Source organism: Prinia subflava, chromosome 15 (assembly GCF_021018805.1).
Source record: "Prinia subflava isolate CZ2003 ecotype Zambia chromosome 15, Cam_Psub_1.2, whole genome shotgun sequence".
Classification (NCBI taxonomy): Eukaryota; Metazoa; Chordata; class Aves; order Passeriformes; family Cisticolidae; genus Prinia; species Prinia subflava.
This window is the reverse complement of record NC_086261.1, coordinates 20,223,273-20,243,865: the sequence shown is the minus strand read 5'-3', so window position 1 is coordinate 20,243,865 and position 20,593 is coordinate 20,223,273. Positions and strand designations below refer to the sequence as shown.

At 49.8% G+C, this 20,593-nt stretch overlaps 1 protein-coding gene across 3 annotated transcripts; it reads right to left on the bottom strand.

Moving 5' to 3' along the window:
* Window positions 1-6: 6 nt before the first annotated feature.
* On the bottom strand, window positions 7-8,036 carry LOC134558669 (protein Mis18-alpha-like). 3 transcript variants are annotated; one of them, XM_063412762.1, is made up of 5 exons: window positions 6,612-8,036; window positions 5,852-5,974; window positions 4,710-4,803; window positions 4,065-4,266; window positions 7-2,509 (listed from the first exon to the last, which is right to left on the bottom strand). In XM_063412762.1, the coding sequence occupies exons 1-4, from the start codon at window positions 6,950-6,952 to the stop codon at window positions 4,216-4,218; spliced, it is 609 nt and encodes a 202-aa protein (XP_063268832.1). In that variant the 5' UTR covers window positions 6,953-8,036; the 3' UTR covers window positions 7-2,509; window positions 4,065-4,215. The 3 variants fall into 3 exon arrangements, with proteins under 3 accessions (XP_063268832.1, XP_063268834.1, XP_063268835.1); XM_063412764.1 differs by lacking the exon at window positions 7-2,509 and having other exon boundaries at window positions 4,215-4,266; window positions 4,710-4,898; window positions 6,612-8,035; XM_063412765.1 differs by lacking the exon at window positions 7-2,509 and having other exon boundaries at window positions 4,215-4,266; window positions 4,710-4,839; window positions 6,612-8,035.
* Between the last annotated feature and the right edge of the window lie 12,557 nt (window positions 8,037-20,593).

Genomic DNA, 20,593 nt, shown 5'->3' with positions numbered 1-20,593 from the left:
AGGGAAAACAAACCCAGTGCCTCCCACAAATTCAGGTTTTCTAGACAACCCCCAGTTTTACTGGGAAACCAATTCTAGCCAAGCCAGCAGCTCCCCTGGGATGAACATCTGCAGTACCGCGCTGTGTCCACAAGGCGGCAGCACTGGGACGGGCTCGGCGGGGAGCTGCAGTACCACGCTCTGTCCACAAGGCGGCAGCACGGCGGCCCGGCCCGGGGCTCCCCGCGCGTCGGGGACACGCAGACAGGGACCCCCGAAGAGAACGTGCACAGAAACCCCCTAAAAGAAACGCCCCGAAAGACACCCGGCCACCGCTTAAAAGAGAATCCCTGCCACCAAGCAAATTCAAACCAAAAAACCCCCTCTGTTTTAAGCTCTATTCCATTATTTCTTTACATTTATTATTTTAATATTGATCATTACCATGTCTTTTTTCTAGTCATATCTATGGATATAATATATAAACTACTGTATATAATATAAGTAATGAGAAATATTATAGATTGTATTTACTTACGATATTATTTTTCATATTTATATTTCTGTTTTTATTATATATATTCATATTTTTGTACTTAGTTTTTAAAATTCGTGTCTATTGCTGTATGTTTTAAACTCTATTAATTCAGTAACCTAAACACGACAGCACCCCAATTAAGCAGAATTACATTAGCCTGGTTTTCTAAGGGGGAAAGTGGTTTTAAATTAAAATAATATTGGTATAATTTCTCTTTCTCTGTTCTTTTGTGGGGTTGGTGGATTTTTTTATTTTTTTTTTTAATGTTGTTTGTTTTGGATTTCTTTGTTACTAAACAATGAGAGTTACAAGATCAAGTCTACTTTGTTTTCTCGCTACCTGTGAAATACACCTCGACTTCAAGGTAATGTTCCTGATCCTGTAAATGGCTACAATGAGAATTGTTTGGGGGAAAAAGGAAAAGAAAAAAGAAGGCCCCTTGGTCTTTAGAGCTTTCTCTGTTCAGGATTTCTAATTTAGCAGAAAATACAGAGATTTCTCTAGCTGCACTCTCAATTCTATCCGGACGTGGAGTGGACATGGATTTCATTTGTCACCTCCTCTGTTCCCACCAGCCAAACTTCCACATACTTGGGCTATAAAAAAGTAGATAAAAGAGTAGAGAGAGAGGAAAAAAAACAAAACAAAACAAAACACACCAACACAAAGAAAACATGAAGAAAAAAAAAAGTTTTCAAATAAAATTTCAAGTAAAACACAGAAAAAAATAAAATTAAAAAGTTAAAAAGGAAAAATTAGAAAGAAAGAAAATAAAAAGCAAAAATTAAAAGGAAAAAAATAAAAAGGAAAAAATTAAAAAGGAAAAAATTAAAAAGGAAAAAATTAAAAAGGAAAAAATTAAAAAGGAAAAAATTAAAAAGGAAAAAATTAAAAAGGAAAAAATTAAAAAGGAAAAAATAAAAAGGAAAAAATAAAAAGGAAAAAGTTAGAGAGAAAAAAAAGAGGAAAAAATAAAAAGGAAAAAAATAAAAAGGAAAAAATAAAAAGAAAAAAATAAAATGGAAAAAAATAAAAAGGAAAAAATAAAATAGGAAAATTACAAAGGAAAAATTACAAAGGAAAAATTAAAATAGAAAATTTTTGAAAGAAAAAATTTAAAAATACAAAAAGACCTCACTTATTAAAAAAACCCCCTACATAAAAAATTCAAAGTAATTAAAAATAAAGAAAAAAGTATAATCAACTTTACAAAGAGATTCATTATGGCAATTCAACACTTAGCAAGTTTCCCTGGGAATTTACAGACTTGTGGGCATATGGTGCTGAACAATGCCTGATTTACCAACATGAAATTGGTACATCTCCTTGGCAATGTGCCCTGAGCAGTACAAAAATTCCAATCAGCATGGAAAATATGAAAAAAAAAAATCCTTTACTAAAATGAGAGAGAGGAAAACCAGCAAATCCAAGAAACAAAGAACATCTAAATCCCAGCTTGCCTGGAAAACAAGCTCAGGAATTTCTAACAAGGAAAACTTTTGCAGCTTTGGAGGAATTTGGTGCAAGTTCATGGAATGATGATTTCAAATCTGCTTCCCCTGCTCTGATTTTAAAGGGAAGCGGCATTAAACACGTCAAGTTACTCCTGTCCAAGAAGGATCCCTATTTTGTGTGAGTAACAATCCCAAGAAACTCCAGTCTTACTTGTATTTGACATCTCAAAGTCTCAGCAGTGTTGGGAAGTTTCAATGAAACAAAAGAGCCACAATGCCTGGAACAACAAAATTCTACTTGGCTAAAATCAGGACATTTATTTACAAATCCAGGGAGGAGGAGGAGGAGGATGACACCAGGAACACACTCCAGCTGAAAGTCACCATTTATTGGAAAAGGCAGGAAATGAAATGGACACTCTCTGGTTCTGCTCCAGCAATTCCCCGGGAGTCGGAGAGAAAAGTGGGAACCTCAGACCGGGACAGGGCATTCCAGGGGCTCTGTCTCGCAGGGGCTCTCTCCTCTTTTGCCAGCTGCCTGCAAGAGGAAAAACAACGGGAGTCAAGTGTCAAACCTGGGCAGGATGTCCTTGGTTCAGGCAGATGGAACAGGCCCCCCCACAGAGCGAGTCCAGGCTGGGCGCTGGGGAGCTCCGGCAATCAGGGACTGCCCGTGGCACCAAAGGGCTGGAAAAGCAGCCCCAGCTGCCCGGGTTTGGTGCCGGCACACGGCAAGGTCTGGCCACAGGGGCAGCACTCAGAGCTGGGACCGCAGGAGAACGGCCCAAAGCCGGGTCCAACATCCAGCAGTGCAGGCAGCACACCCCGGGAGAAACTCAGGGGGGAGAAGCCCCCCGGATGCTCCCTGCACACTCCACGTTCCCAGCCTTCGGCAGCTGTGCCAGGGCCTCCCTCAGAACACTGACCTCACCGTGCAGCTCCTGCTAAATAGGAGAACCTGGGGAAACCACACAGAAATCCAGGCATTTCCAGTTCTTGAGAGCCAAAGCGGCAGCAAAATGCGTGCAAACTTCGTGCTGCTGCACGAAGGGAAAACAAACCCAGTGCCTCCCACAAATTCAGGTTTATTAAAATAATCCCGGTATATTTTCTCTTTCTTTGTTCTTTTAGGCAATGGGTTTTGGGGCTTTTTAGTGGTTTTTTTGGTTGTTTTGTTTTGTTTTGTTTTCAGACCCTGAGTCTGAAGGTACTGGTTCTGCTCAGAACAGTTCATTTCCAAAAAGCAGTGAAACTAGGAAAGGTGCTTCCAAGAAAAACGTGACCTAGGAGACACATGCAGCTGGGTTCCACAGTCCCAGTCCCCCTCCCAAAGGCTCAAGACATTTCTGTACTTGCAGCACAGGACTAGGAATCAGGGTGAACGCAAACTGGTTTGCTGGCTTTTCTTCTGCCAGAGACACAGAGCGGAGTTTTCCTGTTCCTCGGTTTCTTTTGTGTGGTAGCAGGGGTAATTGCAAGTGCTAAGAAAGTGATCAAAAATATCCATAAGCCTTCTTATAGTGACTAAAAATATCCATAAGCCTTACCATAAGGTTAACTCAAGACAATTGCTGCTGCCTCTATTTATCTGTCTTTTGAGTTGCTCACAAGGTGATCCTTCGCAAATGCTGGCGCTGACAAATCCAGCAGATACATACAGCAGCCCCAGAAGTATGTGTGGGCATTTGTGAGGATTGATGTGGGCACTTGCCTCCCAGATTCTAATTTGCATGGGAAATAGATGGTTTGACAGGAACAGATCCTGTCTCAGCTTGGCCAGTCCCAGCTGTCTCTTACTAAAGAGTCACAGAGACCAGGAATGCTCAGGCAAGAGGTAATTCCTCAGATTTGCTGGATGTAAATTTGGGAGAAACACGGTAACTCACAGCTTGTACTGCTGGAACTCCCTCAAGATCCAAACCACATGCTCTGTTCTCCTGTGTGCTGCTACCAGTGGGGCAGAGTGGGGAAATTCATTCTGAGTTTTTGGAGAAAACTTCAAATCTCACAGTAAGTAAGTAAGTAAGTGCTAGGTAGTGTTAGGTAACAAAAAAACCACTAACAAATCCCAAACCCAAAGAAAGGGCTCAAACCTGATCTCAGCAGTTCTTTCCATTCGATTCTCTCCTCGCTCCTTTCATCCTGTGAAAGCTCACCCGGCTCTAACATTCTCTGTCCACACATTAACTCTTTCCAGCCTTGGTCAGTGTCAGAGCCACACACTCAGCTTTGCCTGGACAACCTTCAGCTTCCACAGTCCACTTCCTCAGACTGTTCGCTCCCAACTCTTCCTACCTGCAGTCACAAGATTTTAGTAGAGCAAAACATCAACCTGATTTACCATGATTCATTTATGATTAATATTTCAAGATAAAGTTACAGCAAAAGCATTAAGTCCATTTCCACAGGAGGCAGAAGAAACATGGCTAAAAGTTAAATGAAGATCTGGAGAAGTGAATCAGAATGATCTAGAAACAACTGATCCAATTTCTGAGACAGCAATAGGAACTTAATGCTGTGCTTGATAAACAGAAAATGCTAATTACCATGAAAATTGAAGGAAAAGTTGCTAAAAGTCTTGCAGAGCACAAGACAGCAATTACAGGAAGCAGTCCAGTACATGTTACAATGCACTGAATTGCTCTGGGTGGAATAAGCTGTTCTGCAGAAACCATTGAAGCATATTAAGATTTCTCAGAGGTGATTTCAACAAAGAATGATGTAAGGTTAAAACTCACCCTGTGCAGCACCTCTTGCAAGACAGCTGGACTTTCAAGAGGAAGCAGCTCCTCGTGAATGCGAGCTTGCTTTTCCAGGGTTCCTGGCCTATAGCTGAGATGCCACAGGTTACATCATGCAATTCCCACTCTGAAGCCAAAAATCCAAACACAGCACTCCTTCAGAACCCTGAGAGACAGCCCTGGATTCTGGGGATACGGGATACAGTGAAAAATGGCACCAAGACACCGAGAACAGTGCAGTGCTGGCTGGCAGAAGCAGCATCCCTTTGCCAGAACATGCCATTCTGCAGCCAAGTTAGTGCTTTAGAGAATTTTACTGCCATGCAATAAAAAAAGTACTCTAGCGGTGGAATGAAGAAAAAAATCTCCAAACCCTGTCCAGAGTACCAGGGGGAATATCCACAGCAATACAGCAAAATAAATGGGAACTTCAGAAAAAAACAGAGACATTAATACCAGCCCAGATGAACAACCACTGTCTATTAGGACAATGCCTGCACAAAAGGACTCTGGTGCGGAGCCTTAATTGAGGATACAGTTTTTAATAACCACTTTGAAGTGCTATAAACCGACTAAACCCAAGCACACTTTCATTTTCTAGACAGATTTTAAGACAGCTGAGTGAGAGTCTCAAGCACGTACTCAGATGTCAGAGTTGCCTTTGCCCATCTTAGCAAGGACAGAGCAGATGTGGCCAGCACAGGTCAGAGCCACCCCAAGTCCTGCCCGAGCCCCTCTGGCCACACTCCCTGTTGATAATGCTGACCCCTAACAGGCTCCAGCCAGGCCTCTTTGGTGCTTGGTTTGTGAACTCTTCTGATCAAATGGGAAGGAACCCTCCAGTGCCCTGGACCTGGTGATATTTTCTGGGCTGGAATGCAACTTCCCACACAAAAGGCAGGCCAGGTTGTTTTGTTTTGGTTCTTTTTCTAGGCTGTGCCTTACACAGGTGATAGGTGATATTCCCTACAACTGAGCACTGGGATGCCAACAGCAGCAATACAGACAAGCACCGTGGGACAGAGCAGCAGAAGAAGCTCCCTCCAGCCTTGCCAGAGATGTAACAGGAGCACCCTCAGTGCCATGCCTGGTGAGTGCAGTGGAGCTGGCAGGCTGACCCATAAACAGTCTGCACTTACCTTTCAACAGAGTCAGTACGGACACAGAACAAATCCCTCTTGCAGTCGAGATGCCTTGAGGTGTGCCTGTATCTGCTGCCAAGGGTCCTGGAGCAGCCAGAGCAGAGTAGGGTTTCTACCACGCTGCAAGTAAGGGATAACATTTATTCAGAAGAAAATAAAAGGAAGCACCTCTCCCCATCCCTTTTCTTAAAAAAAAAAAATAAAAAAATCATGCAGTAGAATTTTTTTAACCTTTCATTCATGCTTTACACAGTATAAATGATGAGCACTCATCTTTTAGCCTGAATTTGCATCAGCTCCTCAGGCTGGCTAACCTCAGCAAGACCAAGACCATCAGAATCGCTGAATTGTGGAAGGGGCCTTCAAGCTCACCCCATTCCACCCCTGGCCCTGGGCAGGGACAGCTTCCACTATCCCAGGGTGTTCCAAGCCCCGTCCAACCTGGCCTTGGGCACTTCCAGGGACACAGAGGCAGCCACAGCTTCTCTGGGGAACCTGTGCCACGGCCTCACCACCCTCGCAGGGAAAAATTTCTTCCTGACATTTAATCTAAAGCTGCCTCCCTTGTCCATCACTACATGTCCTTGTGAGAAATCCCTCTCCCTTAGGCCATACGCGGCTTGTACAGCCCATCCCAGATAAGTGCTCCAGGGGCTCTCGGGCCACACGAGCGCTCCGGGCCCTTTGCCGGGCTTGTCCCCAGCACCGGCAACCCCCGACTCCCCCAGGACTGTGTCCAGCCAGGCCCGGCCCTCACCATCCGCACTCTCCGGGGAGCTCGGAGCCCTTCCGCCCCGGGTCCGTGGCGACGCTGGCGGCCGCAGCTGCGGCGGGAGGCAGGGAAGGAGGCACGGCGGCAGTGACCGCGGCAGCGCGGGGGGTGGCAGCGCTGGTACTCACTGCGCAGCAGGATGGGACCGCTGTCCTCGGCACTGAACCCCAGGTGCAGGTGTTGCCCACGGGGCGCCCGCAGCCGGCGCACATGAACACCATGGGCGTGGGGGCCGCGTCCGCCCGCCGCTCCTGCTGCTGCTGGGCCCGGCCGGCACCCGGCTGCAGCAGCGACAGCGAGCGCTCCAGCTCCGGGCACAGCGCCATCGCGTCCCGGCTGCCCGCCCGCCGACGGGCCGGCAGCGAGCCCGACAGCGCCTTGGAATCGCCCGCCGAGAAGGCGGCAGTGACGGCGGACACCGCCCCGGGACCGCCCCGGAACTGCTCCTGTTTTTTCTTCTTCTTTTTATTTTTTTCCTCTTCCTTCTGTCAAAGAGGAAAGATGTCTCAAATACACCTGCAGCAGAGCCTTGGTTCAGCCACAGTCATAGGGTCATAACCAGGCGACCTCGGCGTGGTTCGGCAGAGCTGGTTCGGTTCGATCCCATTACAGTCGGCTAAACGCAGCTGGGTTCGGCTGTTATCGGCTGCACTCGGCCATTTTCGGCCGTTCGGCTAAACTCGGCTGTTATCGGCAATACTCTGCTATTATCGGCTGTTCGGAAATCCTCGGGTGTTTTCGGCTCTTCGGCTACACTCGGATCTAATCGGCACAGCTCGGCTATTACTGGATGCAGTCGCTTAGATTCCACTCTTCGGGCCAGCTCGGCGCAGTCGAACCGCACTCGGTGCCGCTCCCCGCGCTCCCGGAGCTCCGCTCGGCTCCCTGAGGGTGGCGCTGGCCGGGCCGAGGCGCCGCAAGGGCAAGCGGGCCGGCTCCCGTTAAACACGCAGCGCTCGGTGTTTTCCTGCTGCCGAGTCCCGCGGGCGGCCCGGCCATCGCGCGGACACAGCCGGGAGCGCGGAATTGAACAGGAGCTCCCGGGCAGTGACCGCACTCGGGCACTAAGACCCCGCTCCCAGCCCGGGGCTCCTCGGGGCCGGGCAGGGGGCAGAGCTGCAGCACCGCGCTGTGTCCACAGGGCGGCAGCACTGGGGACCTAAAATGTAAAAATAAATTTAAAAAATTATTTTTAAAATAAAAACAAATCCCACTGCACTCTTTTCGCTAACAACTCCTCTCCTAAAAATGAAACAAAAATGAAAAACAACCATAGAGAACCCCACATAACCAATCATAAAAATAGTAAAAAACATGAACCAACTTACTAAACTCAAAACTCTACAACTGACCCTAAACGTGACTAAAAAACCCCTCTATCCCTACACTTACTGAAAAATAATAACCAATACTCTATAAAATTAGCCAAACTAATGAACAACATGAAAAAATCTAGACTACTAAAAAAGAAGCCCTAACCCTAACCCTAACCTAACCAACCCTAACCGTAACTGTAATTATATGCTAATGAGATGCTTGGGGGGCGGCACTAGGGTTAGGGGCCAGTGCTAGGGTTAGAAGCGGTACTAGGGTTTGGGGGTGGTGTTTGGGGAGGGGCGCTAGGGCTGGGAGGCAATGTTTAGGGAGGAGCGCTATGGTTAGGGGGAGTGGTCGGTGGGAGTGGCCAGGGAAGGGGCTAGGGGTGGGGGGAGTGGTCGGTGGGAGTGGCCATCGCGGGGGAGTGGCCGGGGGGAGTGGTACGTGGGCATGGCCAGGGCGTGGGCGGAGTGGCCGGGGGAGTGGCCAGGGGGCAGGGGGAGTGGCTGGGGAAGTGGCCAGTGGGAGTGGCCAGGGGGCGGGGGGAGTGGCCGGGGGAGTGGCCAGGGGGCGGGTAGTGGCCGGGGGAGTGGCCAGGGGGCGGGGGAGTGGCCGGGGGAGTGGCTGGTGGGAGTGGCCGGGGGTGGGTGGAGTGCCCGGGGGGAGTGGCCAGGGGGAGTGGCCATCGGGGGAGTGGCCAGGGGGAGTGGCCAGGGGGAGTGGCCAGGGGGTGGGGGGAGTTACCGGGGGAGTGGCCAGGGGGCGGGTAGTGGCCGGGGGAGTGGCGGGTGGGAGTGGCCCGGGGGCGTTGGGAGTGGCCGGTGGGCGTGGCCAGGGGGTGAGTGAAGTGGCCAGTGGGAGTGGCCATGGGGGGGAGGGGCCGAGGGGAGTGGCCGGTGGGAGTGGCCAGGGGGCGGGTAGTGGCTGGGGAGTGGCCAGGGGGCAGGGGGAGTGGCCGGGGAGTGGCCGGTGGGCGTGGCCGGGGTGGGTGGAGTGGCTGGGGGGTGTGGCTAGGGGGAGTGGCCAGTGGGAGTGGCCATCGGGGGAGTTGCCAGGGGAGTGGCCAGGGGGCGGGTAGTGGCTGGGGGAGTGGCTGGGGGGTGGGGGGAGTGGCCGGGGGAGTGGCGGGTGGGAGTGGCCCGGGGGCGTTGGGAGTGGCCGGTGGGTGTGGCCAGGGGGTGGGTGGAGTGGCCAGTGGGAGTGGCCATGGGGGGGAGGGGCCGGGGGGAGTGGCCAGGGGGCGGGGAGTGGCTGAGGAGTGGCTGGGGGGTGGGGGGAGTGGCCGGGGGAGTGGCTGGTGGGAGTGGCCAGGGGGCAGGAGTGGCCGGTGGGTGTGGCCAGGGGGAGTGGCCATCGGGGGAGTTGCCAGGGGGAGTGGCCGGTGGGAGTGGCCAGGGGGTGGGGGGAGTTACCAGGGGAGTGGCCAGGGGGTGGGTAGTGGCCAGGGGAGTGGCTGGGGGGTGGGGGGAGAGGCCAGGGGAGTGGCGGGTGGGAGTGGCCCGGGGGCATTGGGAGTGGCAAGTGGGCGTGGCCAGGGGGGTGGGTGGAGTGGCCGGTAGGAGTGGCCATGGGGAGGAGGGGCCAGGGAAGTGGCCGGTGGGAGTGGCCAGGGGCTAAGGGGAGTGGCCGGGGGAGTGGCCAGGGGGCGGGTAGTGGCTGGGGAGTGGCTGGGGGGTGGGGGGAGTGGCCGGGGGAGTGGCCGGTGGGAGTGGCCAGGGGGCAGAAGGAGTGGCCGGTGGGTGTGGCCAGGGGGCAGGGGGAGTTGCCAGTGGGAGTGGCCAGGGGGCGGGGGGAGTGGCTGGTGGGAGTGGCCATCGGGGGGAGTGGCCAAAGGAGTGGCCAAGGGTCAGGGGAAGTGGCCAGGGGGTGGAGGGAGTGGCCAGGGGAGTGGCCAGGGGGTGGAGGGAGTGGCCGGGGGAGTGGCCAGGGGGTGGAGGGAGTGGCCGGGGGAGTGGCCAGGGGGCGGGGGGAGTGGGTGAGGGAGTGGCCAGGGGGCGGGGGGAGTGGCTGGTGGGAGTGGCCATCGGGGGGAGTGGCCAAAGGAGTGGCCAGGGGTCAGGGGAAGTGGCCAGGGGAGTGGCCAGGGGGCAGGGGGAGTGGCCGGGGGAGTGGCCAGGGGGCAGGGGGAGTGGCCGGGGGAGTGGCCAGGGGGCAGGGGGAGTGGCTGGTGGGAGTGGCCATCGGGGGGGAGTGGCCAAAGGAGTGGCCGGGGTCAGGGGAAGTGGCCGGGGGAGTGGCTGGGGGGCGGGGGAGTGGCTGGGGAGTGGCCAGGGGGAGTGGCCGGGGGAGTGGTTGGGGTGCAGGGGGAGTGGGCAGGGGAGTGGTTAGGGTGCAAGGGGAGTGGCCAGGGGAGTGGTTAGGGGGTGGTGGGAGTGGCCAGGAGAGGGGAGAGTGGCCAGCGGTGGGGGGAGTGGCCAGGGGAGGGGGCTAATCAGGGAACCCTATATAGTATATATAAAGAAAATGAACAAAAATTATAAGTCCAATGCAGGAGTAGAAGGTTTCAGGCTCCCGGGGAGTAAATATTTTTATTTTAAATTATTTAAAGTTTTTTTAAATTATTATTTACTCCCAGGGAGCCTGAAAAGTTCTACTGCTGCTAGAAAGTTAGAGAGAGAAACAGACACGGACAGACACGGACAGACACGGACAGACACGGACAGACACGGACAGACACGGACAGACACGGACAGACACGGACAGACACGGACAGACACGGACAGACACGGACAGACACGGACAGACACGGACAGACACGGACAGACACTGTGCCTGGTGTTTCCGAGAGGCTCCTCGAAGGGCTAAGGCAGAAGACATTGCACGTCAGACACCCAAAAGACACAGAGTGCACAACAGACAAGCGACTCCACATGGCCTGGGACTTCTCTGCCCTGCACAGCTCAGCACTGTGATCAAAACGGAGACTTTCCCTTGATGTGGCCTAAAGGGTCACATCTGGGCCATCCCGGTCTGCAGAGCTGACTCCAGACCCCTCCTGGTGAGTCCCCACCTGGCACCCTGCTTTCATCCCCTCTGTGTCTTGTAGCCCTCCACTTATCTCTGGGACTTCCGGGGACGAGAATCTGCGTCAGGTGCAAAGGAAGGCCGTCCTGCCCTCGGGGAATTTCCTGCTGTCCCCGGGCTGCTGTGTCTCAGTCGGCTCTCACAAAGAAAACCAAACATCAGGGCACGGTCTCAGCAGAGCTGTTGGCTGCTGTGTGAGGGGGTCTCAGTGTAATATGAGCAGAGCACCTGGAACACAAAAACAACAATGGATGCTTAGAGTTGCACCAGAAACACCACTGCCCTAACCACACAAATACATGAACTTTGAAAAAGAAAACTCCAAAAAAATTGCATCAAAAAAAGCCAGCTCTGATTACTCATAATCAAACTACTAAATAAAATGAAAATAATACCTTATCCAATTCCTTTAAAAAACCTCAAATATATACCCAGAACACCCCCAAACTTAAAGAGACCTGTCTCTAACCAAATAAAAAGCAAAATCTCATGTGTTTTGAAATACATAAACATATTAACCTAACACATCAGAACCACAAAAACTTAAACCTCAGTCAACACTAGTATGCCGTATACAATAATCCCATCACTACATACAAAATCAAAATCCACTTCTATTACTAACACAGCAAAAAAAAAAAATCACGACTGTTAACTGTAATAAAACCTAAAAAAACCTAATTAAAAATAATAAAATTTAGAAGTCCCATTGTAACTAATCCCAAACACTTAAAATATTTGTTTTGAAGGAAACTTGAAGTGCCAAAACCTCTCAAACATGTAAAATAACTACTACAAAAATGCCCTCTACCACCATCATCACATAAAAAAAACAAGTTACTGTCTTCATACAGCACATCCATACAAAAAAAAAATCTAAATCTTCCTGAAATCTTTCAAGTAAATACAAATAGAAACTTTAATCGCATTAAGGAAAAAAACCCAAATAAACACAAACTAAAAATCTCCACCATACAAACAAACAACACTAGACTCTTTTCACTAACAATTCTTACCACATCATAAAAATAAAACAAAAATCAAACCCACCCATATAGAATTCCACACAACAAATCAGAACAACTTGTAAGAGACAAATCAAACCAACTTGTTAAACTCAAAACTGTACAACTGACCCTAAACATTACCAAGAAAACACCTACACTAACTCATAAATAATAACCACTACTCTATAAAATTAACTAAAAAACTCAAACTAATGAACATGAAATAAATCTGAACTACTAAAAAAGAATGTCACTACCCCAAAAAACTACCTAAAAAATCCACCATATCACTACCCATGTTTGCAGAAATAAAACAAATAAGACCCACCAAAACAACAAACAAATCAAACTACAAATATAAAAATACCACAAATAAACTTAAATTGACAACACCAAAAATATTGTTCTTAACTCAATAAACCCATAATGCCTCAAACCATCCAAACAAAAATATCACCTATAAAAACACACAAAAGATCAATTTAACCATGAACAGTATCTCCCACATTATCTGAAGCTATCAAACATACTGCAACCAAACAAACCAAATAAATACACCCCTGCAATAAAATAAACAATAATCCAACCACATGTATTAGAAAACCCTAACAAATCAACTACATCACACTATCTCAAACCAACCAAAACAAACACTACATACTTACTGCAATTAAAAAAACACCACTAAATGACTCATATTCCATCCCATTACACCATTGTAAACCTTTGAAAGCACATCCTTTAAAAATGTCCTTTAAAAAAAACAAAACCACAACAAAACCTTGTTTACAAACAACCTGATCAACACGTGAAATAAGAAATAGAACATAAAATAAACAGACTATATCCCTTATTGTACACCATCAATAAACAAAATAAAGCTACAGTGAATTAGTAAAAACCACCTTAAAACCACTAAACAGAAAAAAATTCCAAAAATTAAAAGCTGCATCCAACAAAACACCCAAACCTCCACCAGCCAAGCTAGCCCTACCCAATCTGAATCCCTACATACCATAAATACAAGCAAAACGTCAATAACAGATATTAGAAATCTATTTAAAAGGCTACTTAAATTAATTCTACCTCAAATACAAACAAACCCACCCGTAAAGTTATCTTCACTCAAAAATCAAATTACACCAAATAAATAACACCAAAAATTAAAGCAGAACACTGTATACCACAAAAAAAAATTTTGAATTAAAACCACATTTAAATACCACTATTTATTAAAATCCCAGGTGAAGGGGGATTTTCCCCAATTTAAACACAGACAAGAACAGCAGAGGAGTTTCTTCCCTCAATTTAACCTTCTTTTGTCCTCATAAACCCCCATTTTTCTCAGGGGCAGCAGGAAGGGATTGGCAAGATAAAATTGAAAAGCAAAAAGGGAAAAGTCCCCTGTACAAACCCCCACTGGCTCACCGGCTGCTGCCCTGTCTAGCACAAAGGTTTTCCCCCAACACATCCTTCAAGCAGTGCCCCACACCCAAGTGCACCCAGCTGCTCCCCCAGACCCAAAGAAGAGGCTCTCACCATTGCTCCATGAGACACACCTAGGACACAGCACAAGCACCTCTCCTCAGGCAGCTCCAGGCCAAAGTGAGCTGACGCTCCCCTTTTAAAGCACCCCTGGCAGGAGCCGCCCCCTCATCAACCTAACAGTCCTCACCTGGCAGTGCCCTGAGCCCTCATCATCCTCACAGCCCTCACCTGGCTGCTGTCACTCCGAGCGTGACGCCAGGGGCAGAGGGGACCTGCTGCTCGTTCCCTGGACAGCTCATTGTCTGCACCTGACACACTGGGGCACCGGCCTCTGTTCTGTCGGGCCCAGGCCTGGAGATCACCTCGGCGCACTCCAGGGCAACGTGTTCAACACAAGAGTGCTCCGGTGCTCCATGCCCTGGGCTGCAGCAGACCCCTGCAGCAGATCCCTGCCCAGGGACTGCTCAACTTCCTTCTGCAGCTCAGCTGGGAGAGCCCCGGCTCACCAGAATTCATTTCCCCGCTCCCCCCACCGCCGATTCCCGTGTTTGGCCACAAAAACGAGACAAGGCAGAGACCACCCGCCCCACGGAGCCTCCGGGCCCTCAGAGCGGGCCGGGAGGACCGGGGCCGAGCTCGGGACGGAGCCTGAGCTGGGGCTGGGGCAGAGCCTGAGCCGGGATCAGGCTTGGGGCAGAGCCAGGGCTGGGGTGGAGCCAGGGCTGGGGTGGAGCCAGGGCTGGGGTGGAGCCAGGGCTGGGGTGGAGCCAGGGCTGGGGTGGAGCCTGAGCGGCTGGATGAGGGTGGTGGACACGAACAGTGGCCCTTTTCCATGGGAAACTAAACTCACCTGGCCATGTTCCTGGTGTCAGATTGAGGGAGACATTTGGCACTCCAAAAGCAGCCCGAGTTCCAAAATGTGGCATCTTGCATCTGGGAGAAATCTTGAATGCCACGGCATTTTTGCAGGCAGAAGCTGATGGGGCAGGATTGGGCAGGATGAGGGTGGTGGACATGAACGGTGGCCCTTTTCCATGGGAAACTAAACTCACCTAGCCATGTTCCTGGTGTCAGATTGTGGGAGACATTTGGCACTCCAAAAGCAGCCCGAGTTCCAAAATGTGGCATCCTGCATCTGGGAGAAATCTTGAATGCCACAGCATTTTTGCAGGCCGAAGCCGAGGTGGCTGCATGAGGGTGGTGGACATGAACGGTGGCCCTTTTCCATGGGAGACTAAACTCATCTGGCCATGTTCCTGATGTCAGATTGTGGGAGACATTTGGCACTCCAAAAGCAGCCCGAGTTCCAAAATGTGGCATCTTGCATGTGGGAGAAATCTTGATCCTTACGGCATTTTTGCAGGCAGAAGCCAATGTGGCAGGCTGAGGGTGGTGGATACGAATGGTGGCTCTTTTCCATGGGAAACTAAACTCACCTCCCTGGATCACCCTGCCAGGCTGTGCAGGTAACACCAGGGTCACCTGCCAGGCCCTTCAGGGAACACCAGGGTCACCCTGCCAGGCCCTTCAGGGAACACCAGGATCACCCTGCCAGGCTGTGCAGGTAACACCAGGGTCACCCTGCCAGGCCCTTCAGGGAACACCAGGGTCACCCTGCCAAGCCCTTCAGGTAACACCAGGATCACCCTGCCAGGCTGTGCAGGTAACACCAGGGTCACCCTGCCAGGCCCTTCAGGGAACACCAGGATCACCCTGCCAGGCTGTGCAGGTAACACCAGGATCACCCTGCCAGGCTGTGCAGGTAACACCAGGGTCACCCTGCCAGGCCCTTCAGGGAACACCAGGATCACCCTGCCAGGCTGTGCAGGAACACCAGGATCACCCTGCCAGGCCCTTCAGGAAACACCAGGATCACCCTGCCAGGCTGTGCAGGAACACCAGGATCACCCTGCCAGGCCCTTCAGGTAACACCAGGGTCACCCTGCCAGGCCTCTGTCCCCAGAGAGCTCCGAGCAGCTGCCGCACCTGAGCCAGGCTCCCACACGGGCTGCTCAGCTGAGCTCCTCTGCCAGGGACAGCTGGGGAAGCTGGCCTTGGAACACACCCAGCCGGGCGTTTATGGGCTTGGACATTCACAGCTTTAGAATGAACACTTTCAATGTGTCTGTTACACAGCATTTCAACTTATTTTAATACCAATGGTAGGGTAAATTTTTCAAATACAATTTGGCAATTTATTATTTATTTTATTGCTGAGAATAAAATGCAGCTCCCTGCTTAGAAAACTCACTTTCAGGCATTCAAATTTATTTGGTCCCCCTAAGACTGAAGCTCCATGGTGCTCAAAACCTCTTTAAAAACTATGACAGGCTCTAAATCATTGTAGGGCTATTAAAAACCATACTAACATTTTCTTATGATCATCATCATGAAAAATTGACATTTTTGCATTGTAAAAATCAGTACCACAGACAATCCAATCCATTAACGAAAAGATAAATTAAATTATTACTCAAAATATTCAAGCCATCTCAGCTACATACAGGCTATCCTTGCAGCCTGGCATTAGCAATGTCATTGTTGCCTCTGACCTGCCACATTGCATTATCTTCACAATTAACTGGGGATCCAGAAGAACAATTTTGACCATGATAAAAAGATAGCCTTGAATTACAGCCATTAAAGAGACCCATGGGATTTTTATTTAGGCATCCCTAAAGGTTTAATAGGAGTAATAGCTTCAATTAAAAATTAAGATTTACTTATGTAAATTAGGGAAAGTGGAAACACAGTTTTAGGTAAGTAGATGTTCCATGTAGAGAACAAAACCAGACAAATCTCTGAAAGTTTGGTTTCATTAAAAGGCATCTGAGTATGCAAACATCTCTAGTTAAAAATGAACTTGAAATGCAAAAATAGAAAGATGCTGTCAGCTTCTTTTTTTATTTGCCTGGCTCAGGTAACTGTGATAATTCTCATGCTCTCATGGCATAGCAAACAGATCAGACTCCAGACCAAGAGAGTTATAAAATTAAGGATTTCACTTCTTATATCTGCATTTGCAAGATGTGCAGAAAAATATACTCCTAGAGCTGTGTTAGGCAAAATTCTCTCTGAACATAAGAAGACATTCCAAATACGTTGGTCTAATTGGCAGGCAAATTTTAAGTCAGATTTTAACTTTATCATATTTTTAAACTTCTAATTAGTCATTAAAATAATCAGTGGTCTAGAATTTCTCCTGCAAAACAAATGCTTAAGCAAATACCTGAAAGCTTATCCGAGCTTGAAAAATCCTCCTACCTAATTAAAAGCATTGAAAAAACCAGACAGTTGCTTCCTCCCTCTCTGTCCCCATTCTCCCTTTTTCATCCTCTCTGTCATAATAAAAAGACATTTTAGAAAAAAATTGTCCATAATAAATGCATGAACTATCTGTGGTCTTTTAAATCTAGTTCAAGAAAAATACACTGAAAGCAATTTGCATTCAGTAACGACTAACAAAAACTCTTTTGATGTTATTGGAAAAGAGAGAAGTTTCATTTTGAGAGCTAACTACCACCAAAATCAAAGGCAGGTCTAACACTGGAAAAGTCTTCCCTCTGTGCATGTGTCTGTTGTGTCTCACCCCAGCTGGCTCAGGAAATGGTTCCTTAGATGGCTGTGCTGGGGCTGTTCCTTGGCCGTTTACTCTGTCACATTCTCCGGTGCTGAGGAGATGAATCAGGGATGACCAAGGGCTGTATTTCCTATATGCTACTGAAATATGTCATTACAGGACATTCATTCACGCAAGTGCTCCAGCCTCACCTCTGGCTGAGCAGCAGGGGCTCGTGTTAGGGGAGTGCTGGGCACTGGGGGTTGAGATGTGCCTTGTCCCTTCCCTGCTCCCGAACCTTCCCTCCCTGGCTTTGCAGCCGATGGCACACGGGGAGCGCTGGCTTCGAAAGCAGCAGCGAGCAGGGAGAAGTCCCACTGACTGTGTCACAAACAATAACATCACAAGCCCAGCTGGAGCAGGGATCCACTGCTCCCACACACTTGGCCACTCCAGCCAGCCTGGGAGCCAGCAGGCGCTTTCTGCTGCTCACATTTGCTGTGTTTGGGGGATCAGAGCTCAGCTGCTCCATGCTGCGCCGCCCATGCAGAAAAACACGGCCTCAATGCACAACCCATCTCCAGCGCTCCAGAAACACACCAGTGAAGTCTGTACTTCTGCAGCCACATAAAATAGATCATATCTAGTGCTTTGAATTGCTTGTCATGAATTTTCCATCAAACCCTGTATTTAAGTAGTTTCAGTTCCTCCTTCAGAGGTCCAGAGCTCTTCATCAATGACACAATCCAGCAGCTGCTTTGAGAGTTCCTTTGAGTCCAGTAAGGAATCTCATCTTGGAAATCTGCCTGTCTCTAAAGGATCCACAGCCTCCAAATATGCTGTGTTCTGACAGCAAAAATTATTCATTTTTGTTTCCATTCTCTGAAGGCTCCCATTTCCAACGGTTTCCATGAAGGACTGTCACCAGCTGGCTGGAGACAGCATTTTGCACTGAACCATGACTGGCTGCCACTCTCTGGTACTGCAAGCAATGAATTCCTCTCTGGATTCCTCTCTGGATTCCTCTCTGTCTCCCGTGACTCACTGGGGCATTTGTCCTTTGCAGCCCTTTGTACCCCTGCTGCTTCTCTCAGTGTGCTGTGCCAGTACAGAGGGGCAATTAGAGAAAGCACAAGATCTGCTGAGGTCATTGTACGGGTATAGAGTCTCTAAAAGGTCTTACAGCATTTTAGGATCGAAGCAAAGTGGTTTATTATATAAAAGCATGTATCTGAAGGTGCGAGAGTCCTAAGAGCGGTCTTACAATACAATCAGTTATAAACATAAACAAGCAAAGTCCAAATGAAACAATAACCAAAGCATAGCAATCTTAACAAACAAAACTCTAATCAAACAACAAGCAGAGCACAGAATTCTTAACAAGCAAAACTCTAGTAAGACTATAAGCAAGCATAAATCTGACATTACAGCCTCTAGGTAAATCAGCCTCCCATCTCCTGACCCCAAGCAGGATTTTCCAACCGTGGGGTCACAATAACAGAACAGGATCACAAGATCACAGATCCCAGACAGGGGTCCTGGCCATGGGGTCACAATAACAGAAAGGGGCCCTGAGATTCCGAACCCACGCAGAGCCCTCGTTCGCGGAATCGCGATGGTGGTGGGGAATCCCAAACCGCACAGAGTTCCCGTCCGGGGGGGTCGCAGGGACAAGGAGGGGTCCCAGGATCCCAAACCCACACAGTTCCCAGTTGCAGAGATAGGAAGGGGTCCCGGGGTCCCGGACCCTCGCAGCCTCCCCGGCAGCCCCGAACAGAGTTCCGGGACAAACGCCAGAGGGGGAAAGGGAAGGGACGGGATCGCAGGGGCAAGGAGGGATCCCGGGGTCCTGCACCCTCGCACGGGGAAGGGACGGGACCCCAGGGCCCAGATCCCAGACAACAATAGATGGGACCTTTAGAATCCCATCCGGCTCCCTGGCAGGGCTCCTTCCTCAGGCTGCAGAAAGTGGAGGTTGGATCAATTGATCGGATTGATCAATCGACACCTTAACTTCCAACCCAGAGGCTTTTTTAATGCCAAATTACAAAATGCATATTCATATTTTTTATCTACACACTAACCAATCTAGGTACAATTCTAAAATTTGTAAAACTACGAAAAACAGTGTCAAAACCTACGCACATAGCATATCTACTAACGTAAAACTCTATCTTACTAGCATAATGTTCTATCTTGTTATGTAGAAAACTTCTATCTTAGCATATATGAAAAACTCTGTCTTCCCTACATAAAGTTCATACAAATTACAAACAGCACTCTACCCTATTTTTTGCGTCGGTGTGCTCACAGAGAGCCAACGGGCTCTGTCACCGCTGGCCCAGACACAGCGACAGAGTGTTATGGGGTCAGTCTGCAAGCTCACAAGCAGTGCTGACTCCCGTGGGTTCTTTTCCCCGGCGTTACCTAATTGTAATAGTTTCTTTTCCGCCAGCTCCCAAAACCGGGAGCTGTGTACCATCGGCGGGGACGCCGTCGGGTAGTGCAGGAAAAGCCATCGGACCAGCTTTTTTAAACAATCCTTAGAGAACTTAACTTTATTAACTTCTAACAACGCAACGCAACTGTAAAACACTCCTTTCTGGGAAGCAGACAGAGAAGCACCCATTCTGCCTGCGTGATTTCTGGAGCTAGCAAACGAAAGACGCAACGAAAAAAAAAACCGCCGCCGCGCTTTTTAAAACCGCTGTTTCACGCGCCCGTCCGCTCTGCAAAAAGCCAGCGCACGCGGCGAAACCGAAACTGGCTGGCCGGCGAAAACCCGCGCCTGCCGGCAGCCGTGCCGTGCAAGCTCGCGCTTGCGCACAAAAATAAAAGCTTTAAATCAAACCGAGGGAACGAAAAACCGCCGGGGGGGGTGAGCCCGGGACAGGGGCCAAAAAACCCAAATCCCGGGGGCCGCGCGACCTCAGCCAGGGGGGTGCTGTCCCCCACAGGCTGCCAGAAAGGGAAACGCCGTTCCCACTGACCCGCCCCGCGGACTAGGGGGGTCTGCTTACTTACGAACCCCTGGCGTGGTGCTTCAAAGCTGCTCCAGAAGATCCACTGCCGGAGGAGGACCGTCTTCGGGGACGCGGCGGAGACGGCTGCCCTCCTCTTCCCCGGGGAGCGATTCCTCGCGGAGGGCGCTCAAACCCGGGCCGATGTGACGTCCAGGGATTATTTCAGGTGAGCTCAGCTCCTTGCTGAGACGCACCAATCCTGCCCGTGGGCTCCGTAAAGGTGCTGAAAGCCCCTTTCCAGTGCCGAACGGTGGGCGCCACACGTGCGTCGGTGTGCTCACAGAGAGCCAACGGGCTCTGTCACCGCTGGCCCAGACACAGCGACAGAGTGTTATGGGGTCAGTCTGCAAGCTCACAAGCAGTGCTGACTCCCGTGGGTTCTTTGCCTGGCAGGGACTTATGCGAGCGATGGAGATTCGACGGCAGTGGAAGAAAGGAGGAAACAATTTCAGACGAACAGAGGGTTTATTGCAAACACCTCCTCAGCCCGAAACTGCTCGGGGGGCGAGGGGTGCCGAGGGTTTTTGTCCGAAGGATTTGGAGGGGGGA

Coding starts and splice junctions, on each gene's coding strand:
- LOC134558669 (XM_063412762.1), bottom strand. CDS start 6,952: ATGGCGCTGTGCCCGGAGCTGGAGCGCTCGCTGTCGCTGCTGCAGCCG. Junction 5,975..6,611: donor CTCCCCGGAGAGTGCGGATG/GTGAGGGCCGGG, acceptor CCTTACTTGCAG/CGTGGTAGAAACCCTACTCT. Junction 4,267..4,709: donor TGCAAGAGGTGCTGCACAGG/GTGAGTTTTAAC, acceptor TTGTGACTGCAG/GTAGGAAGAGTTGGGAGCGA.